Source organism: Lynx rufus, unplaced genomic scaffold, assembly GCF_022079265.1.
Source record: "Lynx rufus isolate CCGP_SWC_20201006 ecotype Redwood Valley unplaced genomic scaffold, mLynRuf1.p SCAF_4, whole genome shotgun sequence".
NCBI classification, from domain to species: domain Eukaryota; kingdom Metazoa; phylum Chordata; class Mammalia; order Carnivora; family Felidae; genus Lynx; species Lynx rufus.
In genome coordinates, this window is record NW_025814856.1 from 896,425 (window position 1) to 917,436 (window position 21,012).

A 21,012-nucleotide genomic window follows, 5' to 3' on the forward strand; every position below is an offset into this window, starting at 1 on the left:
CGGACACGTGTGTACCGCCAGCCTGTCACTCAGGGGCAGGGGGCGGGCCTGGGAGGGGGAGGAAATCAGCCGCAGGACCAATATCCAATCAGATTCGGGGAGAGTTATCTTCGGAACACCATCCAATCAGATCGCAGGGACTGAAGGATCGCCCAATCAGGGCCCGGGACCTGTACACCATCCAATCAGGCCCGAGGGAGAGCCCGGTGGGTGTGGCTCTCAGCCGGGGCGGCTGGCGCAGTCGGATCCTGCGCTGCCACGGTTGCGGGGGTGCGCGGCGTAGGAGGACGCCCCGAGGACGCGGAGCGGGGCCCCGAGATGGTGAGTGCGCGGGCCGGCGGGGCGGATGGGACCAGCCGGAGCTAGGTGGAAGCGGCCGCGGCGGGGTGTCCCCGTCCCCAGGGGTCCGCACCTGGTTCCTGGGCGGTTGGAACGGAGAAGGGAGGCTGGGGGAGGGCAGGGGGGAGGGTGGGGGTGGGGAGGCCTGGGATTCGGGGAGCGTGTGCGACGACCTGACTAAGCAGGAGTTTGCTCCTCGGTGGGGGACAGGTAGAGACTGTCCGGGTGAGTTGTCTCGTAAAGGAAACTATTTGCAGCCATAAGGAGGCCGCAGGGAATAGTTTCTGAAGCCGCGACTCCCCAGCAGGGAAGAGGGTTTTTCTTTTATGGAGGGTGAGGATGAATATTCAGAAAGGGGAGCTTTGTCGGGGGCAGTCTAGGCGGGCGTGAGGTCGCTCGGACCGAGCTGGAAGACGTGCCCAGAAAGCACGCGTGCAGTGTGACGGTCACGGAGCCGGAGCTGCTCCCGGGGGCTGAGACTTGGACGTTAGAATCCAGCGGAGGTAAGTGTGGGACGTGGGGCCGGGGCTGAGCGCGCGCTGAGGGAGCAGGTGCACGCGCATGGGGTCCTGGGCTGCGATCTCGGGTAAGAAATGCAGGGTTTTCTCACTTTGGAAACGGCGCGGAGAGTTTCACGGGTTTGGCTGTTTCCTGGCCTGGTGCAGACTGTCAGTCTTTGCTTCCACGCTGTTCCCTTCAAGTCGTAAATGGCTGAGATTGGTCTTCTGTTTTTCCATTTCTTTGTGATTGTGACCCGGACCAGGAAGTTCTGCAAGGGGTGTGCTGGGCAATTAGAGCCGGAGAGGCGTAGATCACGGAATGGAGCTGGGGTCCTAAAACGATTGCTTTTCTGGGCACCCCCTAAACCCGCTGAGCTTCCAGGGGGACCCACGGTGGACCTGTCACCCAACCAACCTGAGTTCTCTGCTTGGTGAGTCAGAAACTGCTCCACACTGAGCAGTCCCAGGAAGAAAACTTTATTAGCAGCAGATAGAGATCAGTAGATCACAGGAAATAACTTCCAAAGCCCTGACTCCCCGGAGGGAGGGTGGATGGGCTCTTCTGGTTTAGGGCTGGGATGGATATTTCCATGGGGAAGCCTCCTCGTCCTGTGTGGGGTGGAAGGAGGGGTGCTGCGGGTGGGCCTTGGGGCAGCAGGCCTGTCCCCAGGAAGTAAGTCATGTACAGAAGGCTGTGCTCCTCCCCCAGTGGAGACTTCAGTGTGATAATGAGGTAAAGGTAATTGGTGGTCATTCCAGAGGTCCCTCCAGGTCCCTCTGCACCGACAGGAATCCCGGGGCTCCTCAAACTGGATAGGGAGGTTGGGGCCCTGGAGGTCTGGTGAGGGCAGTGGGTCTGCTCCAGGGGCAGGTTTCTGTCATTTGCCTGAGTTAAAGAGGACAGCTGGAAAGGACAGCTTAGGGAAACGTGGGGCAAAGGTCTGTGAGTACAAGCTCGTCAGCTTGAGGTCTAGCTGGTGACCGACTTGGGAGATGACCTCAAATCTGCGCCTGGCTGAGGACAGTTTATTACAATCGGTTCCAACAGGGACCAGCTCCCAACTCAGGGACCCTCCAGTGAAACAGAACCGGCTTGGCTGTTCTGCGAGAGGGGGATGGGCAGGAAGGCCCAGTGTCAGGATCTGGCCCCTGCGGTGGAGGAAGGCCTCGGTGGCTCAGGTCCCCAGGGCCTTGTTCCTCAGCTCAGTGGATGCTCAGCGTGTGGGCCACCTGCAGTTCAGGGATCTGTGGGGAGCACAGCGGCCTGGGCAAAGTTTGGGTAGGAAAGGGGAGGTCGTGGACAGTTGGTCAAACCAATGTCAAAAGAAAAATCCGAGTTGAGTAAGGAGAGTCCTGTATTGAGAAGAATGACTGCAAAGAAGGGGGAGGGGACTGTTGCATTAGGGGCAGGGGCCGTGCAGGGGGGTAGGAGGACTGTTGCACTATGGGGAGGGACTGTGCAGGGGGAGGGGGACTGTAGCATTAGTGGTGGGGGCTGTGCAGGGAGGCAGGGGGCTGTTGCACTAGGGACACGGGCTTTCCGGGGGGGGGGCTATTGCATTAGGTGCAGGGGCTGAGAACAGAGTGGGGGGCAGTTGCTTTAGGGGCAGGGGCTGTGCAGGGGGAGGGGGACTGTAGCATTAGTGGTGGGGGCTGTGCAGGGAGGCAGGGGGCTGTTGCACTAGGGACACGGGCTGTCCAAGGGGGCGGGGGGGGGCTATTGCATTAGGTGCAGGGGCTGAGAACAGAGTGGGGGGCAGTTGCATTAGGGGCAGGGGCTGTGCAGGGGGAAGGGAGGGCTGTTGCATTAGAATCAGGGGCCATGCAGGGCACGGGGGGGCTGTTGCACTAGGGGCGGGGGCTGTGCAGGGGTGTAGGAGGACTGTTGCATTAGGGGCACTGGCTGTGCAGGGAGAAGGGGGAGCAGTTGCATTAGGGGCAGAGGGGCAGGGGAGGCTGTCGCATTAGGGGCAGGGGACGTGCAGGGAGCGGGGGAGGCAGTTGCATTAGGGGCAGGGGCTGTGCAGGGGGGAGGAGGACTGTAGTATCAGGGGCAGGGGCCATGCAGGGGATCGGGGGGCAGTTGCATTTGGGGGCAGGGGCTACATCGACACTGTGAGCTTAAGACCTGCGAGTGTCTCAAGAGTCATGTAGAAGGGAGGAGAGGAGGAAAGAAACCAGGCATGAACAGGTGTGGTGCTGACGTTGGGGTTCCCTGAGGCCAGCCTGTCCCCCTGTCCCTCAGGAGGGTCTGTGTGTGGCTCAGCCTGAGAGCAAGCCCACATTCAGGGGTCTGGAGGAAGGAGAGAAGCCAAAGCAAAGTGGGACCAGCCAGCATTTTGTGCCCCTTGGTCCCGGGGACAAGCAGCTGAGCTGATCGTGGATGAGGCACAAAGTGTGGATTTGGGGGCTTTGTGCATGGCCCTGTCGTGGGTGAGCCAGGGGGACTTCCTGTGAGTCTTCTCTCTCTCTCTCTGTCTCTCTCTTTTTAAATTTATTTTATTTTGAGGCAGAGAGTGTGAGCAGGGGGAGGGGCAGAGAGACAGGGACAGAGAATCCCAAGCAGGCTCTGAACCCTCAGCTCAGAGCCCGATGTGGGGCTCGAACCCACGAACCATGACGTCACCACCCTAACCAAAATCAAGACTCACATGATTTAACACTTAACCAACTGAACCACCCAGGAGCACAGGGCTCAGGTAGGCGTCTGCAGGTCACCTGTCACCTGTGAGCAGCGCTGTCCCTGTCCAGCCCAGCACTGATGGCTCTGTCCTCCTCCAGCCTCACGTTGAGTAGGTGTAAAATGCCCGAGTTCTTTCTGCCTCCTTTCTTCCCCTTCAGGGCAGAGGGTGGTAAGTGTGTCAGGTCGTTCCTGTCCCTGCTGACTCGGGTTACTGGGGGCTTGATCCAGAGAGCGTCCCCTGGGGAAAAGTGTCTCAGGACAGAACTGTCCTTCTCCATGAGGGTTGGGGGGGATCTGCAGGGGGCGCCACACCTTCATGCCAGGTGGGTGGAGTCATGCATCAGAGGATTCATCCCAGGCACCTGGGTTGCTCAGTTGGTTGAGCAGCTGACTTCCCCTCAGGTGGTGATCTCCGGGTTTGTGAGGTCAAGGCCAGGCCTCACATGCAGCTCAATTCTGTCAGACTGTCAGTGGAGAATCCCTTTTCTCTCCCCCTCTCTCTGCCCCTTCCCTGCTTGTGCTGTCCCAAAAATATTAAAAAAAAAAAAAAAAAGATTCATCCAAATGCTAGCGACGGTTCCATGCAGGGTCCAGGGTTGTAAAACTGTGATCCTGATCTGTCTCACATATTGCATATTGTAGCTCATGAGTAAGTTATATGTTAGTAGGAAACGCGGGTGCAGAGTCTGAACCACACGTCAGTGCTGGGTCCTGTCCCTTCTGGCTTCCTGTTTTCTAGTTCGCGGGTGTGACATGGGGTCTCCTGGACGTCGCACGTTGGTTTATCTGATTCCTCCAGGGCTGAGCATTTCTCACGTGTGGGTTTCCTCTTCCGTGGAAGCATTTCCAGCGTGTTGTCTCCTGTATCTCACGTGTCTGCTTCCTGATGGTCTGTTTCCTTCACGTCCTGGACATGTGTCTGTTTCATTTCTACGTGTTGTGTTTTGTCCAGGTCAGGGTGTGTCACTTCTCTGTGCTGTCTGTGTGGATGGACCCTTCACGTTGTTAGTAGACTTGAACTTCCCGGTCTCTTCCTGTGTAGACGACCTTCTTTTGTTCTGTGAGAAAACTCCTCCATCGCTCAGGTCTGATCACACGTGCTGGAACTTTTCTGTCCGTGTGTTCCTCTTGTTTCCAGTTAAATCCACCAGACTCGGTTATTGTCTGTGAATCTGATGATTCCTTTTACCCCTTAGATAACCAGCCTTCCCTGGCCCCATGTGTCCAAGTGTCCCCATCTCTGCTGATGCCCTGTGGCACCCGCTGAGCGTATACCCACTTGCTAGAGTCAGGGGCGCCTGTCTGTGCATTTCTTTGTCAATCAGGCTGTTTATCCGTCTGTCTGTTGCTGCCTCGTGTTCTAGTTACTGGTAAGTTGTAAATGGAAACTGTCACTTACTTTACCCCCAAAACTGAGTTTGTTCCGGAACAGCAGGGAATTAATTCTGAACGTGTAAGGTACCACAGGACCACAGGCAGTTACTAGAACAGAGGAGAGGGGCGCTCTCCCAGAGAGGCCAGGAGGGGCCGGGATGGAAACACGGGATGCGGAAGAACCTAGAGCTGGAAGCACGGTGGCTCCCACTGGCAGGGTGGGGGTGGGGAGGCGGCGTCCCAGCTGAGGCAGGCTGGGCTTGCAGGGTGCTGGGCTTGCGGCTGGGGCCCCCGGTGAGGACGGGGCCGGACGCGAGGGCGCCCCCTGCCGGCCCCCCACTCCGTCCCTAAGGAGCTTTCCGTGGGCGAATCTCTCCATTTCCTCTGTTTGACCTCCGTGTTTCCTCGGAAGCATCTGGGAGTGAGAGGCGGGTTTGCTGTATTTAGTGGATTTGTCCCTCAGCGCCAGGAAGGACGTCTCCCGCTTGGCGTGTCTCGTGTTGGAACGAGCAGAGCAGTGGAAACCAGTCGAGGCCACACCTGAGTGACAGGGACGGTTCGGAGGGAGATGCCGTCAGACACTTGTCATCTAGGCCGTGTGCATCAGCAGTGTCAGCCTTGCAGAGCGTGTACTTGTATGAATCACACGATTCACCGGCAATAAAATATGAAAGAAAAGTAGCATAACTCTATGGATTGTTCTAATCCGGGACCCCGGGTCTGAAGGCAGCCCACTGAAATGTTTATTGCCACTTATTCCAACCCCGGGGAGAAAGTTCTCCCTGTGGAGGCAGACCCGGAGTCCTGTTTGCCTCCTGGAAGTCCCCGCCTGGGCCACCGTGAGGGCAGATGGTGGATCCCACGGACCCAGAGGGAGAGAACGAACCCAGGGCATTTGGGAGGAGACAGTGCCGGGGGCGGGGGGGGGGGGGGACACAAAGCTTAGTGGTGAAGTTTCTGAAAAAGTAGCAAAACTTGAAAGATGTTTTAAAAAGTGTTCTCAAAAGTGCAGTTTGGAACCACATGTTACCCAGAAATGCAGCCTGTAAGGTTGTGAATGGAGAGACCATGAATTTGGGTAATAGGACGGCATCAGTTAATAGTTCGGATGAGGAAAGACTTTTGTGAATTTAGAGCCTTCTAACACGTGAGAAAAGGCAAGTGACCGGTTCATTTGTCTCGGGATCCTGATGAGCCCTTTCCTGAAAGGCCAGAACCCCACAAAGAGAGTTCCATGAAACAGAGAAGAAGCAACAGTGAGAAAAAGGGCCCCAAGCCAGGGCCGGACTTCTCGGGAAGGCTGTGGCACAGATGTCATCTGCTGCCGTTCGGGAAACCTTTCCCGTCACGTCACCATGTGGTGTGCAGGGCAGTCAGGGTTTGCTGTGTGTCTACACGTGCCACATGCATCCAGGGTCTGTGCCCTGGAGTGCGGTGACACAGGGGCTGGCGGGCAGATGCTGACGGGGGGCCTTTCCAGGGAGGCCGGAGAGAACCAGGAGGGGTCTCGTCAGTAGACGAAATCTCCGGAGTTGGAAGGTGGGAGGCCTCAGGGTCTTCCTCCCCCGGGAGGGCACTGTGAACGTGGCTCTCCCACGGCATGGTTATTTTGGTAAGAAGCTATTAATTTTTTCCAATACTAACGTATACACCTTTTTGTCACCGAGAGTCAAAGGAGCGAGGACCAGTGCCTTGGCCGTGCTGTGATTTCTCAGGGTGGGAGTCGGGGGGGGGGGCTCTGGAGGGGGGTGTGAGATGGAAAAGGACCAACCCCAGTGCTTTTGGACACGGTGTTTGGGACACAGGGTGTCCCTTGAGTAGCAGTAGTGCCTTCAGTGAGCCCACCTGAGCCCGAGGATCCTAGGTGTTACGCAGAGCGAAGGTGTAAGACGGGCCGAACAGAACAGCACCTGGCTGGCAAACTGGGCTCCCGGATCCCTGTGAAGTTTGCGAGGTGTTCCCCAGGTGGGGACGCCCTTTTCTCACAGCACTGCAGCCACAGGACAGGCCCTGGGCTGTCGACAAGAGAAGGCTTCCGCCAGTGAGATAACCTATGAACTGTGACTAACACTCCTATTCAGAGAGAGGGGGCTGCGTGAAATCCATTCATGCAAACGGGTTTCCCTGGGTTGTAACCGGACAGGTGGGACCAGCGAGGTTGTCACATTTTTTTGTGGCTTCAGTCTTTCTCCACGAGTACTTCTCGAACACTCTCCTGTTGTTGGAGGCCGCTGCTCTACTGTGTGTTCAGTGGTGAGTAGTGAATATTGTAGAATCTAGCTCCTAGGGCCAGACTGTTCTTTGGCCCAAACCAGAGTTCTCCCTCTTTTCGAAGTAACAGTTGGACTTCTAATAAAGTGTTTCCATTTCTGGGGCGCATTTTGGGGACACCTCTGGTCAGTTTTGCGAAATTATTTTTTAGGAGAACGTCCCTTTGAAGTAGAACAGAAGTTTGCCTATTGGTTTCCTGGAGCTGGCTTCCATTTTTTGCGTTGAAGACATGTCAGAGATCAAGAGGGAACTTGGGGCAGAGCCCCTGTGGTCCTTAGGGCCCAGATGTTGGCAATGAGGAGGGGTTGGGAAGGGCTGGGAGGAGGGCTCCCGCACCTGGAGCATTCAGGCTGCTGGTAACCTTCTCTCACATGTCCCCCTGTTTGCAATCGTAGCGCGAACCGTAGGTGTTTGGTTTTTAGGAGGCTTCAGCTGCCGTAGGTGAGAATTAAGAATTTTGGCTGTCTTTCCTCCACGTGGGGTGTGAGTCCGCTTGTTTGCCAAAATAACTAAAATGCAGTGGACGTGGAGTCCCATTCCATCTTGGGCCTTTTAAGTAAAACGCAGGATCCCAGTTCAGCCCATTAAATGCTGCCTGGGTAGATTTCACATGTGAAGAAAGACCTGAAGTTATGTTGAAGACAAGCTGGAGTCTGTTACAACAGCCACGTACAGGTTCATCAGGCTTTTGTGTGGAAATCTAGATTTTGTTTTAATTCACAATCTTAGGAAAAGCTACTGTAATTGCCCGGTGGGGGTTTCCAGTGAGTGTCATAAGCATCTTTCCAGAAGTGGGCGTCTGTGTCTCGCGGGTTAGTTTCATCCCATGTGTGGCCTGGGCCTCAGCAACACGCATGTGGACTAATTGATCTAAATCTGGGACACCCTGTTGGTGTGTCCCAGTTGAATAGCTGTGTTATGTTCTTCAGCGAGCTTATGGGGGTTCTAGGCATTTCTGGAAACTTCTGCCTTAGTCCAGGGAACATGAGAAAAGTGGGGTTTTAGATCTTGAGAAGCCTTCCCTTTAAAGAGGCCTGGTTAGGGGCGCCTGGGTGGCGCAGTCGGTTAAGCGTCCGACTTCAACCAGGTCACGATCTCGTGGTCCATGAGTTCGAGCCCCGCGTCAGGCTCTGGGCTGATGGCTCGGAGCCTGGAGCCTGTTTCCGATTCTGTGTCTCCCTCTCTCTCTGCCCCTCCCCTGTTCATGCTCTGTCTCTCTCTGTCCCCAAAATAAATAAACGTTGAAAAAAAAAAATTTAAAAAAAAAAATAAAAAAAAATAAAGAGGCCTGGTTAACAGGTTGAGGTAAGGACGGATCAAGGGCAGGTTCAGAAGAAAAGGGACGTTCAGAGCTTGTTGAGGAAAGTGGTTGGAGGCAGGTCCTGGGTGTAGAGTAGCCGCTGGGTGTCTGCAGCAGTGAAGTCGGGGTGGGAGAAAAAGACACTTCGGAAGCCATTTGTTGTATTTCAGTTGTTTGCCTCCGTTCATTTGAAATAGTCTTTTGCAAAGAGGCACACTTAGATCCTGAAAATATTTGCAAGTCTTGAGGTACCGAATAAAATCTGTATCAAACTCAATGTTCTGAAGTCATGACTTCCTAATTTAATTTTCAATAAAACAAGTTTGGGGAGATTGAAAGTTCCCCATAAAGGCCATTGTAATTTTAAATTACATTTGGTTCAGTTGTTCATTTTTTAGAAATGCACATGAGGACGCACCATGGCTTTTTAAACGTAAGACTGGTCAGGGTCCCAGGTGGGAGCCCCCCCTCCCTGCGCTTTGATTGTAATGCCCAAGGTTGCGACCCCCCACAAGAGACCACCAGAGTCATAAGCCAAAGCCAAGCGGCAAGGGTCGTTTATTGCAGGTTCGAACCTGGACCTCCGCGCACTCGTTGCCGGTGACGCTAAGAGGCCCCGAGTGAGGTTCTTACAGCCTTTTTATAGACAGGTACAAATAAGTTATGGGGAAGTTAGGGATTCTTCGCGGTTACGCCAAGCAGTTGTACAGAAGCGGAACAAGCTGGTTAAGCAAGCGGATTGAAGCTAAGTTTGTTTTTCACAGACCAGGATGACTAGGCAAACAGTTTGCCCGGGTCTCTCGTTTCTCCCCTTTCTCAAGTACCTGAGGAACCAAGGGGAAGGGGAAAACATGTTAAGCAAGCAGGTTTACAGAAGCGAGAAATGCCGGTTAGTTCATGTACAATCACTTATTCTATTACATCCCAGACTACATTTAGGAAGTTTCACAACTTATTCTATTACATAGCGGGTTACATTCAGGAAAGGTTTCACAATGCTCGTAGCAAACGGCAAGCAAAACAGACTTCTCAGCAACTGTATTTCTTATCAAAGATCCATAATAAGCAGAAAAGAGAACTTAGCTTTAAACTAAGGCAGGGCTGGGGCGCCTGGGTGGCGCAATCGGTTAAGCGTCCGACTTCAGCCAGGTCACGATCTCGCGGTCCGTGAGTTCGAGCCCCGCGTCAGGCTCTGGGCTGATGGCTCAGAGCCTGGAGCCTGTTTCCGATTCTGTGTCTCCCTCTCTCTCTGCCCCTCCCCCGTTCATGCTCTGTCTCTCTCTGTCCCAAAAATAAATAAACGTTGAAAAAAAAATTAAAAAAAAAAATAAACTAAGGCAGGGCTGTCATTTGGATTTAAAGCTGTTCTTTTCATGATGTCTGGAATCCATTTCATGGTGGTTTTCTCTAGACCAGAATAAAATGTATAAACACTAGTCTCTGCAGGAGTAGCCTCTTTACAGAAGAAATCAGACCAAGGGCTAGCACATTTCCAACAGGTACGGTTCTAAGAGGTACAGTCCAGTTCTGAAAAGTAGTCGGAACAAAAGCCAAATGAGCTCTCTCAGAAAGGACAAGCCCCTAAGACAGGTCCCCAATAAACCCCGGAGAGCACAGACACAGGACAGCGCAGACCCGGGGAGCGGGGCTCTGATCCTGGCACAAAACTTACCCTCCGCTTCAGGGTCCGCGAGAAAGCAGCGCAGTGGGACCCGCGCCTGTTTGCTCGCCAGCCCGGAGTGGTTGGGGTCTTTTGTGGGTCCACCAGTGATCAAGTAACTGTTAACCTTAAAACCAGGTATTTTTCCAGGAAAAAAAATGGGTTTATCTGGGACTAGCAGAGAATTGTATTTCGGGACACATATGCCACAGCAAAACCACAGGCAAATCTGGAGGAAAAAAGGGGAGGACTATAGGGAGGGCTACTGTTTTCTAGAGGAGAGGGGGCATTGGGAGGGGCTGTGCAAACAAGAAGTCCGTTGGAGCAAACTGGGGGGGGGGGTTCTACGTTCAGGGGCTTCTCATTGGCTGGGCTATGACCATCTCTCATTGGGTGATCCATGACTGCCTCTCATTGGCTGGGCTGCTACTATCCTGCATTGGCAGGGCTGTGGCCGTCTCTCATGGGTTGGGTTGTGGCTCTCACTGGCTGAGCCCTGGCTCTCTCTCATTGGCTGGGCTGTGACCGTCTCTCATTGGGTGGGCTGTTGCCACCCCAGGAAATCATCTTCCTTCCTCCTGCATGAGCAGTGATGCATTACGGGTGTGCAGGTGCGTCTCTCCGTGTTGTGTCTGCCCTTGGCCCTGAGCGGCAGGTTGGGGAGCTTCCCCTGTGGACTCTTGACTGCACTTCAGTCGTGTCGCCTTTACTCAGCCTGGAAGAGGTCCCCGGCTTCTGGGTGGTTTTCATCGCGGGCGATCGGGAGTCGTGCCGCGGAGAGCAGAGCGCGTGCGCACGCGTGTGTGTGATGGCGCTCGTCCTCCCTGGTCTGGGGCAGGTGGATACGAGGAGCGGACCTGCCGTGTTGGGTGGGAACTCCACGTTGCTCATGTTGGGGGTCCACCAGACTCTTCCAAAGCGGCCTCCCCCGCTTACATCCGCAGCAGGATAAATGAAGGAGAATGCGCCCTGCCCACGTCCTCGGCGGCGCTTCCTGGGGCGTCTTTATAGCCAGTGTGGTGGGTGCGAAGGGGCCTCTGCTGGTAGTTCGAGGTGCGTGTCCCGCGTGACGAATGTCTAGCATCTTTTCATCGGCCCACTGGCCATTTGCATATGTTCTTTGGAGAAGTGTCTGGGTGCGCAAATGTTAGGTGTGGACTTTTCCCCGCCGCCCCTTTTCGGGATGAGGAAGTTCCTTTCTGTTCCTAGTTGGCTGAGTATTTTTGTCAAGAGAGGGTGGTGGGTTCAAGGAGATACCTTTTCTGTGTGTAAGTGATCACGGGGTTTTTGTTTGTCTTCTGTTCATGAAGTTTACGACTGCGGTTTTGCTTGGTGAGCCAGCCATTTTATTCCCAGATAAATCCCGCTTGGTCACGTTGTAGAATCCATTTTATATATGACTGGTTTTGGTATCACCATAAACTGGCCTCATAGAGTAGGTTAGACGTGTCTGTGCACAATTAAATTTTGTGGATGGATTCCAGATGATGGTGACATCGAGCATCATTTCATGTGCTTTTTGGCCATTTGTGTATCTTCCTGGGGAAATGTGTACTCGCATTCTTTGTCCGTTATTTAGTTGTATTATTTGTCTTTATACTGTCTTTTTTATTGTTGTTACATGAGTTTTTAAAAACCTGTTTAGATCACAAGCCTCGTGTCAGCTGTGTGACTAGCAAACCCACGTTGTAGCCCCAGACGAAGGGGTGTTGCCTTTGTTGTAGCTGATGTAGCTGGGGTTCTGTGTCCTTAGATTTTGGGAACATGTCTTTTGTTTAAACAACTTTTGATAATTTTATGATAATTGTTTGCTCTTTATTTCAATGATATGGTGGCTTCTTGTATTGCTCCAAAGATATTACGTATGGGGGTTCTGATGTTTGGGGGACCCAGCAGTGTGGGTTGTGTAAGAATTCACCCGACGCAGCACAAAGGAGATAGAGGTTTATTGAATGCACCATGAGGGAGCAGAGGGCCACCAGGAAGTGGTTTGGGGCTAGACTTATAGGGCCGAGTGAGGGAGTGTGGGAACATATGGAAATTCCCCTTTTTATGGTAACTGTGCCTGGTTATAAGTAGGCCATTGGATAGTTGGGGCCTGTGGCCATTTCGAGGTGGGTCACTTCATGAGCCTATTTTTTATGCATGTGTGTGTTCACTGTGGGCCCTTTTGCCTAACTCAGTTTTCCATTGGTGAAGCCTGTTATCTAAATGTGGCCCTGACATCCCCCTGACAGGTGGACAATACAAATCTTTGGCATTAGGGCAGGCGTGTCACCTTCAGTAGCTTCTTCCTGCTAAATGAGGGCATAGAGATATCCCTGGTGGGTCAACATTCAGCAGGAAGAGAAGCTGAAATAAAAGACTTTTAATAGTTGACCAAAATCTTCCTACAGTCCAGGAGTTTAACCAGTTATTAAAGGAGAGGGAGGGATCCTTTCAAGCACCAACATGAGTACCCATGTCTTTTAGCAATCCTGTTACATTATTGTAATCTGGAGCATATATTTAACACTCTTTTAAAACGATTTTTTTGGGCGGGTTGGGTTGCCTGGGTGGCTCAGTCTGTTAAGCATCCGACTTTGGCTCAGATCATAATCTCACAGTTCATGGGTTTGAACCCCACATCAGGCTCTGTGCTGACAGCTCAGAGCCTGGAGCCTGCTTTGGATTCTGTGTCTCCCTCTCTGCCCCTCCCCTGCTTATTTCTTTTTGAGAGAGAGAGTGCACGAGGCAGTAGAAGGGCAAGGAGAGTGGAAGACAGGGGATCCAAAGTGAGCTCTGCGCTGACAGCAGAGATCCCGATGTGGGGCCCAGGAGATGTGACCTGAGCAGAAGTCAGACTCTTAACCAGCTGAGCCACTCAGCCGCCCCAACACTGTTTTAATGAAAGTATACGTTACTCCTTGAGCTGCAGCAGGATTTTAAGGGCTGTTTGGTTTTGCAGGACCACCTCAATTTCTGGGTGAGCGTGTGTTGGGGTTGGTTAAAGGTGATGTCTGTGTGCTTGGTTAAAGCATCTACTTACAATGTTACATTGATAGAGGCAACTCCTGTGACAGAATGTCTAAGGGGTAAAACCATCAAGAAGGCTTCTTTGCCTGATGTCCAGCCTTAATGACATTCTTTTTTTTTTTTTAATTTTTTTTCAACGTTTATTTATTTTTGGGACAGAGAGAGACAGAGCATGAACAGGGGAGGGGCAGACAGAGAGGGAGACACAGAATCGGAAACAGTCTCCAGGCTCTGAGCCATCAGCCCAGAGCCTGACGCGGGGCTCGAACTCCCGGACCGCAAGATCGTGACCTGGCTGAAGTCGGACGCTTAACCGACTGCGCCACCCAGGCGCCCCAATGACATTCTTTTTAAACAATTTTTTTTTACTGTTTATTTTTGAGAGAGAGAGAGAGAATGTGAGCAGGGGAGGGGCAGAGAGAGAGAGGGAGACACAGAACCTGAAGCAGGCTCCAGGCTCTGAGCTGTCAGCACAGAGCTTGACGTGGGGCTTGAACACACGAACCGTGAGATCAGGACCTGAGTCGAGGTCAGATGCTTAACCGACTGAGCCACCCAGGTGCCCCTAGCCTTAATGATATTCTAATGATGAGGAATTGCTGGCAAGTGGGAGGTGACTTGTCCTGGTAGATAAGGGCATCCCTAAGTGCATCATGCAGTCATATCATAAGGAAAGAATGGCTACCCATTATTTCCAGAAGTCTACGGCCAATCCCATGGAGAAGGGGAAATTCGGGATTTTGTGGAGTGATTTTTGGCCTCCCAGCCACACAGAATTGGTCAAGGTGATAGTTGAGTTATGAAAATGTTGGAGAGTTCCTCCCATTTTTTTTGGCTGTTCAGATGATCATATGTCCATGAGGTCTTGTTATCATCCTCACAGTAACAAGCATGATGATTCTTTATACATGAGCTTTTGCCAGTTTCTCTGAACCTCACCTCAAGTTGTCCAGCATCAGTTTTCAAGACTTTAGGAAAAAGGGTGGTTGTGGTTTTTAATGACTTAAGGCAAGAGGATGGAAGGTTGGAAACCTTAGTTTGGAGAACTCTAGCTAAATATTTGATGAAACCAGAAAAATTCAGGACCTAGTCTGGTTTATAAGAAATAGTATTAAAATCTAATATCTACAAAGATGTGTTATTGAAACATTATTTTTTATTCTCTCTGAAATCACCCTTATTTCCAGAGATAGTCAAATCAAGACTAACAAACATGGCCTAATTATTCACAGAAGCTCAGGAAGAATGTGTTGGTGGGGCGCCTGGGTGGCTCAGTCGGTTAAGCATTCGACTTTGGCTCAGGTCATGATCTCACAGTTTGTGGGTTTGAACCCTGCGTTGGGCTCTGTGCTGACACCTCAGAGCCTGGATCCTGTTTCAGATTCTGTGTCTTCCTCTCTCTCTGCCTCTCCCCTGCTTGTGTTCTGTCTCTCTTGCTCTCAAAAATAAATAAAATATAAAATAATAATAATAATGATAAAAAGAATAGTGATTGGTCATAGGAGTTTTTTTTTTAACGACTTGCTTTGCTTGTAATGTTTATAAATAATCTCTAGATTGAATTTTTAATAACCTCTCAAGGCCAGAAGCCAAGTCAAATACTTGCTGTCAGACTTGTCTACAATCCCTGTAGATTCAGGTGAATACCTCTTCTTGAGGCCCTGAATAAATCCTGAGGTTACCTGCACCTGCCAGGAATTGACTTTGTCTACTCACCTGGTAAGGCTGCTGGGAACTCTGTCAGCAAGGGATCAGGCCAGCATTTCTAAGGGGCTTGATTGGCTGCATAAAGTCAACCTTATTTCTTTAAAGCTGCCTGGTAGTATCTGTTGTCTTACCATGTCTCTCTGAAATATGACATTTCAGTCGAAGCGTCGGTAGGATAACCAACGTTTCCTATGGTGTCCTGTTACAAGAAGAAGAGAGGCTCATTGAACTTACACAAACGCTTATCCTTGACAGGAAAAGAAAGAATACTCACTGAGAGTTTCGGAATTCTGTGGCATTTAGGTAGGGAAAAAAGGGAAATGTTTCCATTTGTTCACAAAGGAATACTTCATCACATTTCTGTAAGTCCTAGGTATTTCAAGAGAAAACTTCCTCAGTTTGTTAGAGCAAACACTATAGAACCAGCAGTATTTCAAATAAGAGTTACAAAAACTATAAGCATCTTTAATTCATTTAGTCCTATGTTAATTAATTCCTGTTTGTTTGAATGCAACTTTCCCATTAGTTCTGGAAATTCATGAATCTCCTTGAAGACAAAACTCATTTGGCAAGAGCATCAGAACAATAAATATAAATGACAAAAAAACAAAACAACATAGAAATGGCCATGACTCATGATCTGATATGTGACTTCAGTGTAATATAGCTGACAAGGAAATCTGCTCATTTCTTTGACACCTAGTATTTTATTAATTAGAATGTCAAGTGATGATGTTATATGAGAACATATTTAAACTTTATGGATTTTATGTAATTTCAAAACAGCTGTAGTGTACACTCAAATGATACAATCTAAGGTTTATTACTATTTGTTTGACCCTGCTTTCCAAGTAACTTAACATACCAGATATGCAAGCCTAATTAGTCAAAAAAGACTTCGTTTACAATTTCTAAACTTGGGAAAGTGTGTTGGAATCCTCAGAAATTTTTATTTTTATTTATTTTAAATGTTTATTTACTTTTGATACAGAGACAGACAGATCATTACTGGGGGAAGGGCAGAGAGAGAGACACACACACAGACTCTGAAGCAGGCTCCATGCTCCAAGCCATCAGCACAGAGCCCGATGTGGGGCTCGAACTCACAAATCGTAAGATCATGACCTGAGCCGAAGTTGGATGCTTAACTCATGACTGAGCTACTCAGGCACCCCTTGAACTCTCAGAAATTTTTAAAGCACATGTCTAAATAGAATTACAGATCTTACACATTTTGAGAAGTTTTAACTTTAAGTAGTCAAAGACCTGGTGAAAGCAAAACATAGAAACTTTGGTTTTGGGGGCAGATAAGGAAAGGAAGAAGACTTTTGTTTACATCGTCTTGATCAAGACCAGACCAACAATCCAAGAAAGCTTTGTCCCAGCGAGAAAAGTGCATGTTTACTATCGAAGCAGTATCCTTTTAAAATCAGTTTATTTCAGGGGCGCCTGGGTGGCGCAGTCGGTTAAGCGTCCGACTTCAGCCAGGTCACGATCTCGCGGTCTGGGAGTTCGAGCCCCGCGTCAGGCTCTGGGCTGATGGCTCAGAGCCTGGAGCCTGTTTCCAATTCTGTGTCTCCCTCTCTCTCTGCCCCTCACCCGTTCATGCTCTGTCTCTCTCTGTCCCAAAAATAAATAAACGTTGAAAAAAAAATTTAATAAAATCAATTTATTTCAATATTAGTCCATCCTAAGCACACACACATAAAATTACTTTCTAAAGCTGTCCCTTCACAGACTTGTCTGCAACATTCTTTTGCACTCAGAGTTTGTCCTGAGATTTTTTTCTCTAAATAACCAGTCTCATTTTAGGAGAAAATTACTTTCTTTCACCTTAACAAAATGTATTCCCATCCCTCATATCTCCTACTCTCTTAGATACAGACTTGCTTTCCCCATTCCGGTCAGTCTCAGTTACATTTAGAAGAATTATACCTCTTAGAAACCTTAGTCTCCAGTGAAAACCAATTGAGAACTGTCTATACACCAGGATTCTTTAGATGACAAATTTATGGACGCATTTCATAGTTTTTAGGAACATGCCTTTTTCATAGCACAGTCTTTAAATGAGGCACAATGTATGTTTTCCAACAGATGCAGGTATCTTTAGTTTCTCTGCAATAAGAAGCCAAAAGCAGATGGAACTTATTTTTGCTAATTAACATGTTAGTATTTTATCTTATTGAGAAAAGACTTAGATGCCCAGTGAATTAAACCGAATTTATCATTGAACTTAGCAAAATTTCAAAGTTTCAGGTTATGAAAGATTTTGAAAGCTATCTTAAAAATTACCCATGAGAACTTTCTGAGACAAAGTTAACCATGATTTTAAGTCATCATTTGTTTACAAACTGCAACAGAGCTTATTTGACCTTTAGTATAAAAGTTTTATATGTAATAAATATGTATGGATAACTCTAAAATCATGTCTTTTCGTTACATCAGCAACCTTAAATTAGCTTTAATATCAAATATATTCTGGGGCAGCTGGGTGGCTCAGTAGGTTAAGTGTCTGACTTTGGCTCAGGTCATGATCTTATGGTTCATGACTTCGAGCCCTGCCATCGGGCTCTGTGCTGACAGCTCAGAGCCTGGAGCCTGCTTTGGATTCTGTGTCTCCCTCTCTCTTTGCCCCTCTCCTGCTCGTGCTCTGTATCTCTCTCTCTCTCAAAAATAAAGAAACATTAAAAATTAAAAAAAAATCAAATACGTTGCATCTGCGTCCACTAGGAGTCAATTTGTTGCCCACTGTTTTTTGTTTTTTTTTTTTAACCTGGGATACCTATGGGAAAAATCTAAAGTTGGCCATTTAAGTCCAGTAGAGCCCCTGTTCCTGTAGAGGCAGGGGAAAGCCAATGGGTGGAATAAAAGAGAGGTCATCTAAAATGTCTGAAGGGTCAGATGGGCCATGTGTCTGAGGAAGACACATTCTGCAGTTTTTGTAGAGGTTGGGATTTGGGGACAGTGCCATGAATATGAAGGCTTGCATGTATGGGACCTGTGAGCATTTGGAGGAGTTCTGGCAAAAGACTTCAAGTTGCGTAGTGGGGCCATATGTCTTGATCTGGGAGTTTGTATGAGGCCAGGACACATGACATGAAAGATGAGATGATTTTTCTCAGGTCTTGGGGTTCATGTTTTATCCACTTTTTAAAAATACAGCCCAAAGGCGAGTATAGGAATAGAGGACTTTGTCCCATACTGGGAAAGATCTGCTGCTGATTCCCAAAGGGTTGTCCCACCAAGGGGAATGAGGCTGTGACTTGTGGTCGAGATTTCAGTCAGGGTGTGCACTGTCCTGAAGAAGGACTGGGCCTTATGTCCTTATGTGGGGCACCTGACTTTACTGGGGGCATGCGATCAAGGAGAGTGTCACAACAAATAGCAATAGAAATCTGTGCTGGGGTGTACCCTGCTCTAGGGAGAGACACACACCCGGTGGCCAACCTGGGTCAAAAAAAAAAAGGGGAGGACTCAGCACTGAGACCTGTAGGAATGTGTTTCCCTGTAGATCAAGATGGCAGCTGGATACATGGAAACAAAGGAATTAAGGAAAGGGTCTGAAAGAATAAGCCTGCTGAGACTCCACCAGCATTAGGAAAGGGTCCCAGCTGAGTCTATAACGTGTGGATTCACCCGGCTTGGGCTGCTGTTGCCAACTACACCACATATTGGGAGCAGACCTTGGGGGACAGAGTGAGAAAGCAGAGGAAAGGGGCCCTTCACCCTCATAGACATGGGCAGTCCAACCTATTCACTCTCACACCTTCAGACAGAGTGTGGAGCCACCCTGGCCTCTTTGTTTGAGGAGTACTAGGGTTAGACCTCTTGAAGGGTTAAAAGACAAAGGAGAGGAGAGAGGGATCGCTCTGAAGGCAAGAGGGGAAATCCCTCAGCCTGTTGGGCAAGGGGTGCCCCATAGATGCCCCCTGGGACTTGGGATCCTCACCAAGGAGGAACCTCAGGTGGAGGTTGTCAGCTGCCCAGAAAACACTAGAGTCAGTCTACCAAGGGAAATTCCCAGGAAATTCCTAGGAAATCCCAGGAGAGGCCCAGTATAGCAGAGGGTCCCTGTGAAGGCCATCAAATGTGGGGTGACCCGATCAGGGGGGAGGCCCGCAGCTCAGGGGGTGAGAGAATTCTCCCAAGGCAGAACAGAGGAGATAGAAGTTTACTGAATACCCTGCAAGGGAGCAGCGGGCAGGATGGCAAAGGAGAGACCGTCTGCCGGGAGGCGGGGCTACAGTTATGGGGTCACGAGGGAGCATGGGAACCTTTGGAATGCTCCCTGTGTGGGACCTGTGCCCGGTTGTAAGTCGCAGGGGTTAGTTAGGGCCTGTGGCCATTTCGAGGCAGGTCACTCAGGAGCCCGTGTGCATTCAGCTGTGTGCTCACTGTGCCCTTTGCTGCGTATCTTTCCATCACTCAGGCCTGTTGCTAAAAACGGTCCATACACTGTGATTCTTCCCCCGGTGTTAACGTGAGCGGTGGCTGTGTCCCCATCAATCCCTCAGGGACTCTTCCTTCTGGTGCCCTTTTCATTGAATTCTGGGCCCTGGGTTAAATGTTTCAGTGGCCCTGCTGACTTCCACGTTTCTTAAGGCCCCGGACTCGTCTTACACCAGGTGTGCCAGGCGCCCAGGCCCTGGCCTGTGTCGGTGCCCAGAGCCCACCTAATCCGGGGAAAGGGTCGTGTCTGCCTCTGTCGGAAGAGAGGGGACTCCAGCAGGCTTCTTGCCCTTGTTCCTTCCAGGGCGAGAGCTGCTCCCATCAAGCAGCACTGGAATCTAAGTGTCCACACCATCCTGACATTCTGGTTCCAGTTCTTGGAGCTGATGACGAGGCATAATCGTCTTAGAGCAAGCCAAGCGCGTGTCCTCCGGTCTGTGTGTTGTCCGAGTGAATATTTCACTTTTCAGTCTGTACAGTACTGGTCTGCTCAGATCTGTCTCAGTGTAAATATCCCAGTAAATTGGGTGTGTGTAAGTCCATGTCAGCTGTTGTCCTCACCCTCTGTTGTGACTCAGGGGTCCTAGGAATGGAGTCAGCTCCCTGCCTGTCACCCACACCCTTCATTCTCTAACCCACACCCTTCATTCTCCCACACACGTGGGTGCAGATGGCGCTTTGCAGCAATAGAGTGTGTGGTATGTTTCAGGCCTCTGTGGTCTTTGAGGATGTGGCTGTGAACTTCACCCCGGAAGAGTGGGCTTTGCTGAATCGTGGTCAGAGGAAGCTCTACAGAGATGTGATGCTGGAGACCTGCAGGAACCTGTCTGCTGTGGGTAAGGATGGCTCCATACCTTCACTGGTCTTTTCAGGAGGAAGAAGAAAGTCAAATTTGCAAATGATATGAAACAATACATAGAATGTCCTTAACACTTCACCAAATACTATTAGAACTAATACATGAATTTAGAAGACTTGCAGAACACAAAATTAACATTCCAAAATCTGTTGCACTTCCGTATCTACTATCAAAATAGCAGAGAAATGTAGAAAACAAACCCATGTTAAATTACCTCAAAAACCATAAAATACTATGTTAAATGTAACTAAGGAAGTTTAAAGATATTTACTCTAGGAGGTATAAACATTTAGTGAAAGAAATTGAAGGGGCGTCTGGGTGGCTCAGTTGGTTAAGTGTCAAGTTTGGCTCAGGTCGTGATCTCACGGTCTGTGGGTTCGAGCCCCGCGTTGGGCTCTGTGCTGACAGCTCACAGCCTGGAGCCTGCTTCACATTCTATGTCTTCTTCTCACTCTGCCCCTCCCCCACTCATTCTCTCTCTTTCTCTCTCTCTTTCAAAAATAAATATTAAGAAATTAAAAAAAAATAAATTGAAGGGGCACTTCAGTGGCTCAGTTGGTTGGGCATCCAACTTTGGCTCAGGCCATGATCTCATGGTCTGTGAGTTTGAGCCCTGCGTTGGGCTCTGTGCTGACAGCTCAGAGCCTGGAGCCTGTTTTGGATTCTGTGTTTCCCTCTCTTTGCCCCTCCCCCACTCATGCTCTGTCTCTGTCTCTCTCTCTCTCAAAAAATAGTAAATAAACATTTAAAAATACTTAAAGGAAATTGAAGATGACACAATAAAAAAAGGCATACCATTGTCCTGGATTATAAGAACTAGTATTATTGAAAATGCCCATACTATGAAAAGTGTTA

At 49.7% G+C, this 21,012-nt stretch overlaps 1 protein-coding gene across 9 annotated transcripts in view; it reads left to right on the forward strand.

Annotated features, from left to right (window-relative positions):
• The first annotated feature begins 142 nt into the window (after positions 1-142).
• Positions 143-21,012, forward strand: part of LOC124523132 (zinc finger protein 791-like) — a 45,840-nt gene continuing 24,970 nt past the window's right edge. For 2 of the 9 annotated variants that reach the window (XR_006964925.1, XR_006964926.1), the window contains exons 1-2: positions 143-321; positions 20,008-20,134. Coding sequence is in view for 2 of the 9 variants with exons in the window: in XM_047094924.1 (XP_046950880.1) it covers positions 19,969-20,134 (166 nt within the window). In the remaining 7 variants the exon portion in view is untranslated. Of the gene's footprint in view, positions 322-508; positions 1,271-17,494; positions 20,135-21,012 lie in introns of those variants that run through there. The other 7 variants (XM_047094922.1, XM_047094925.1, XR_006964927.1 and 4 more) reach the window with 6 other exon arrangements.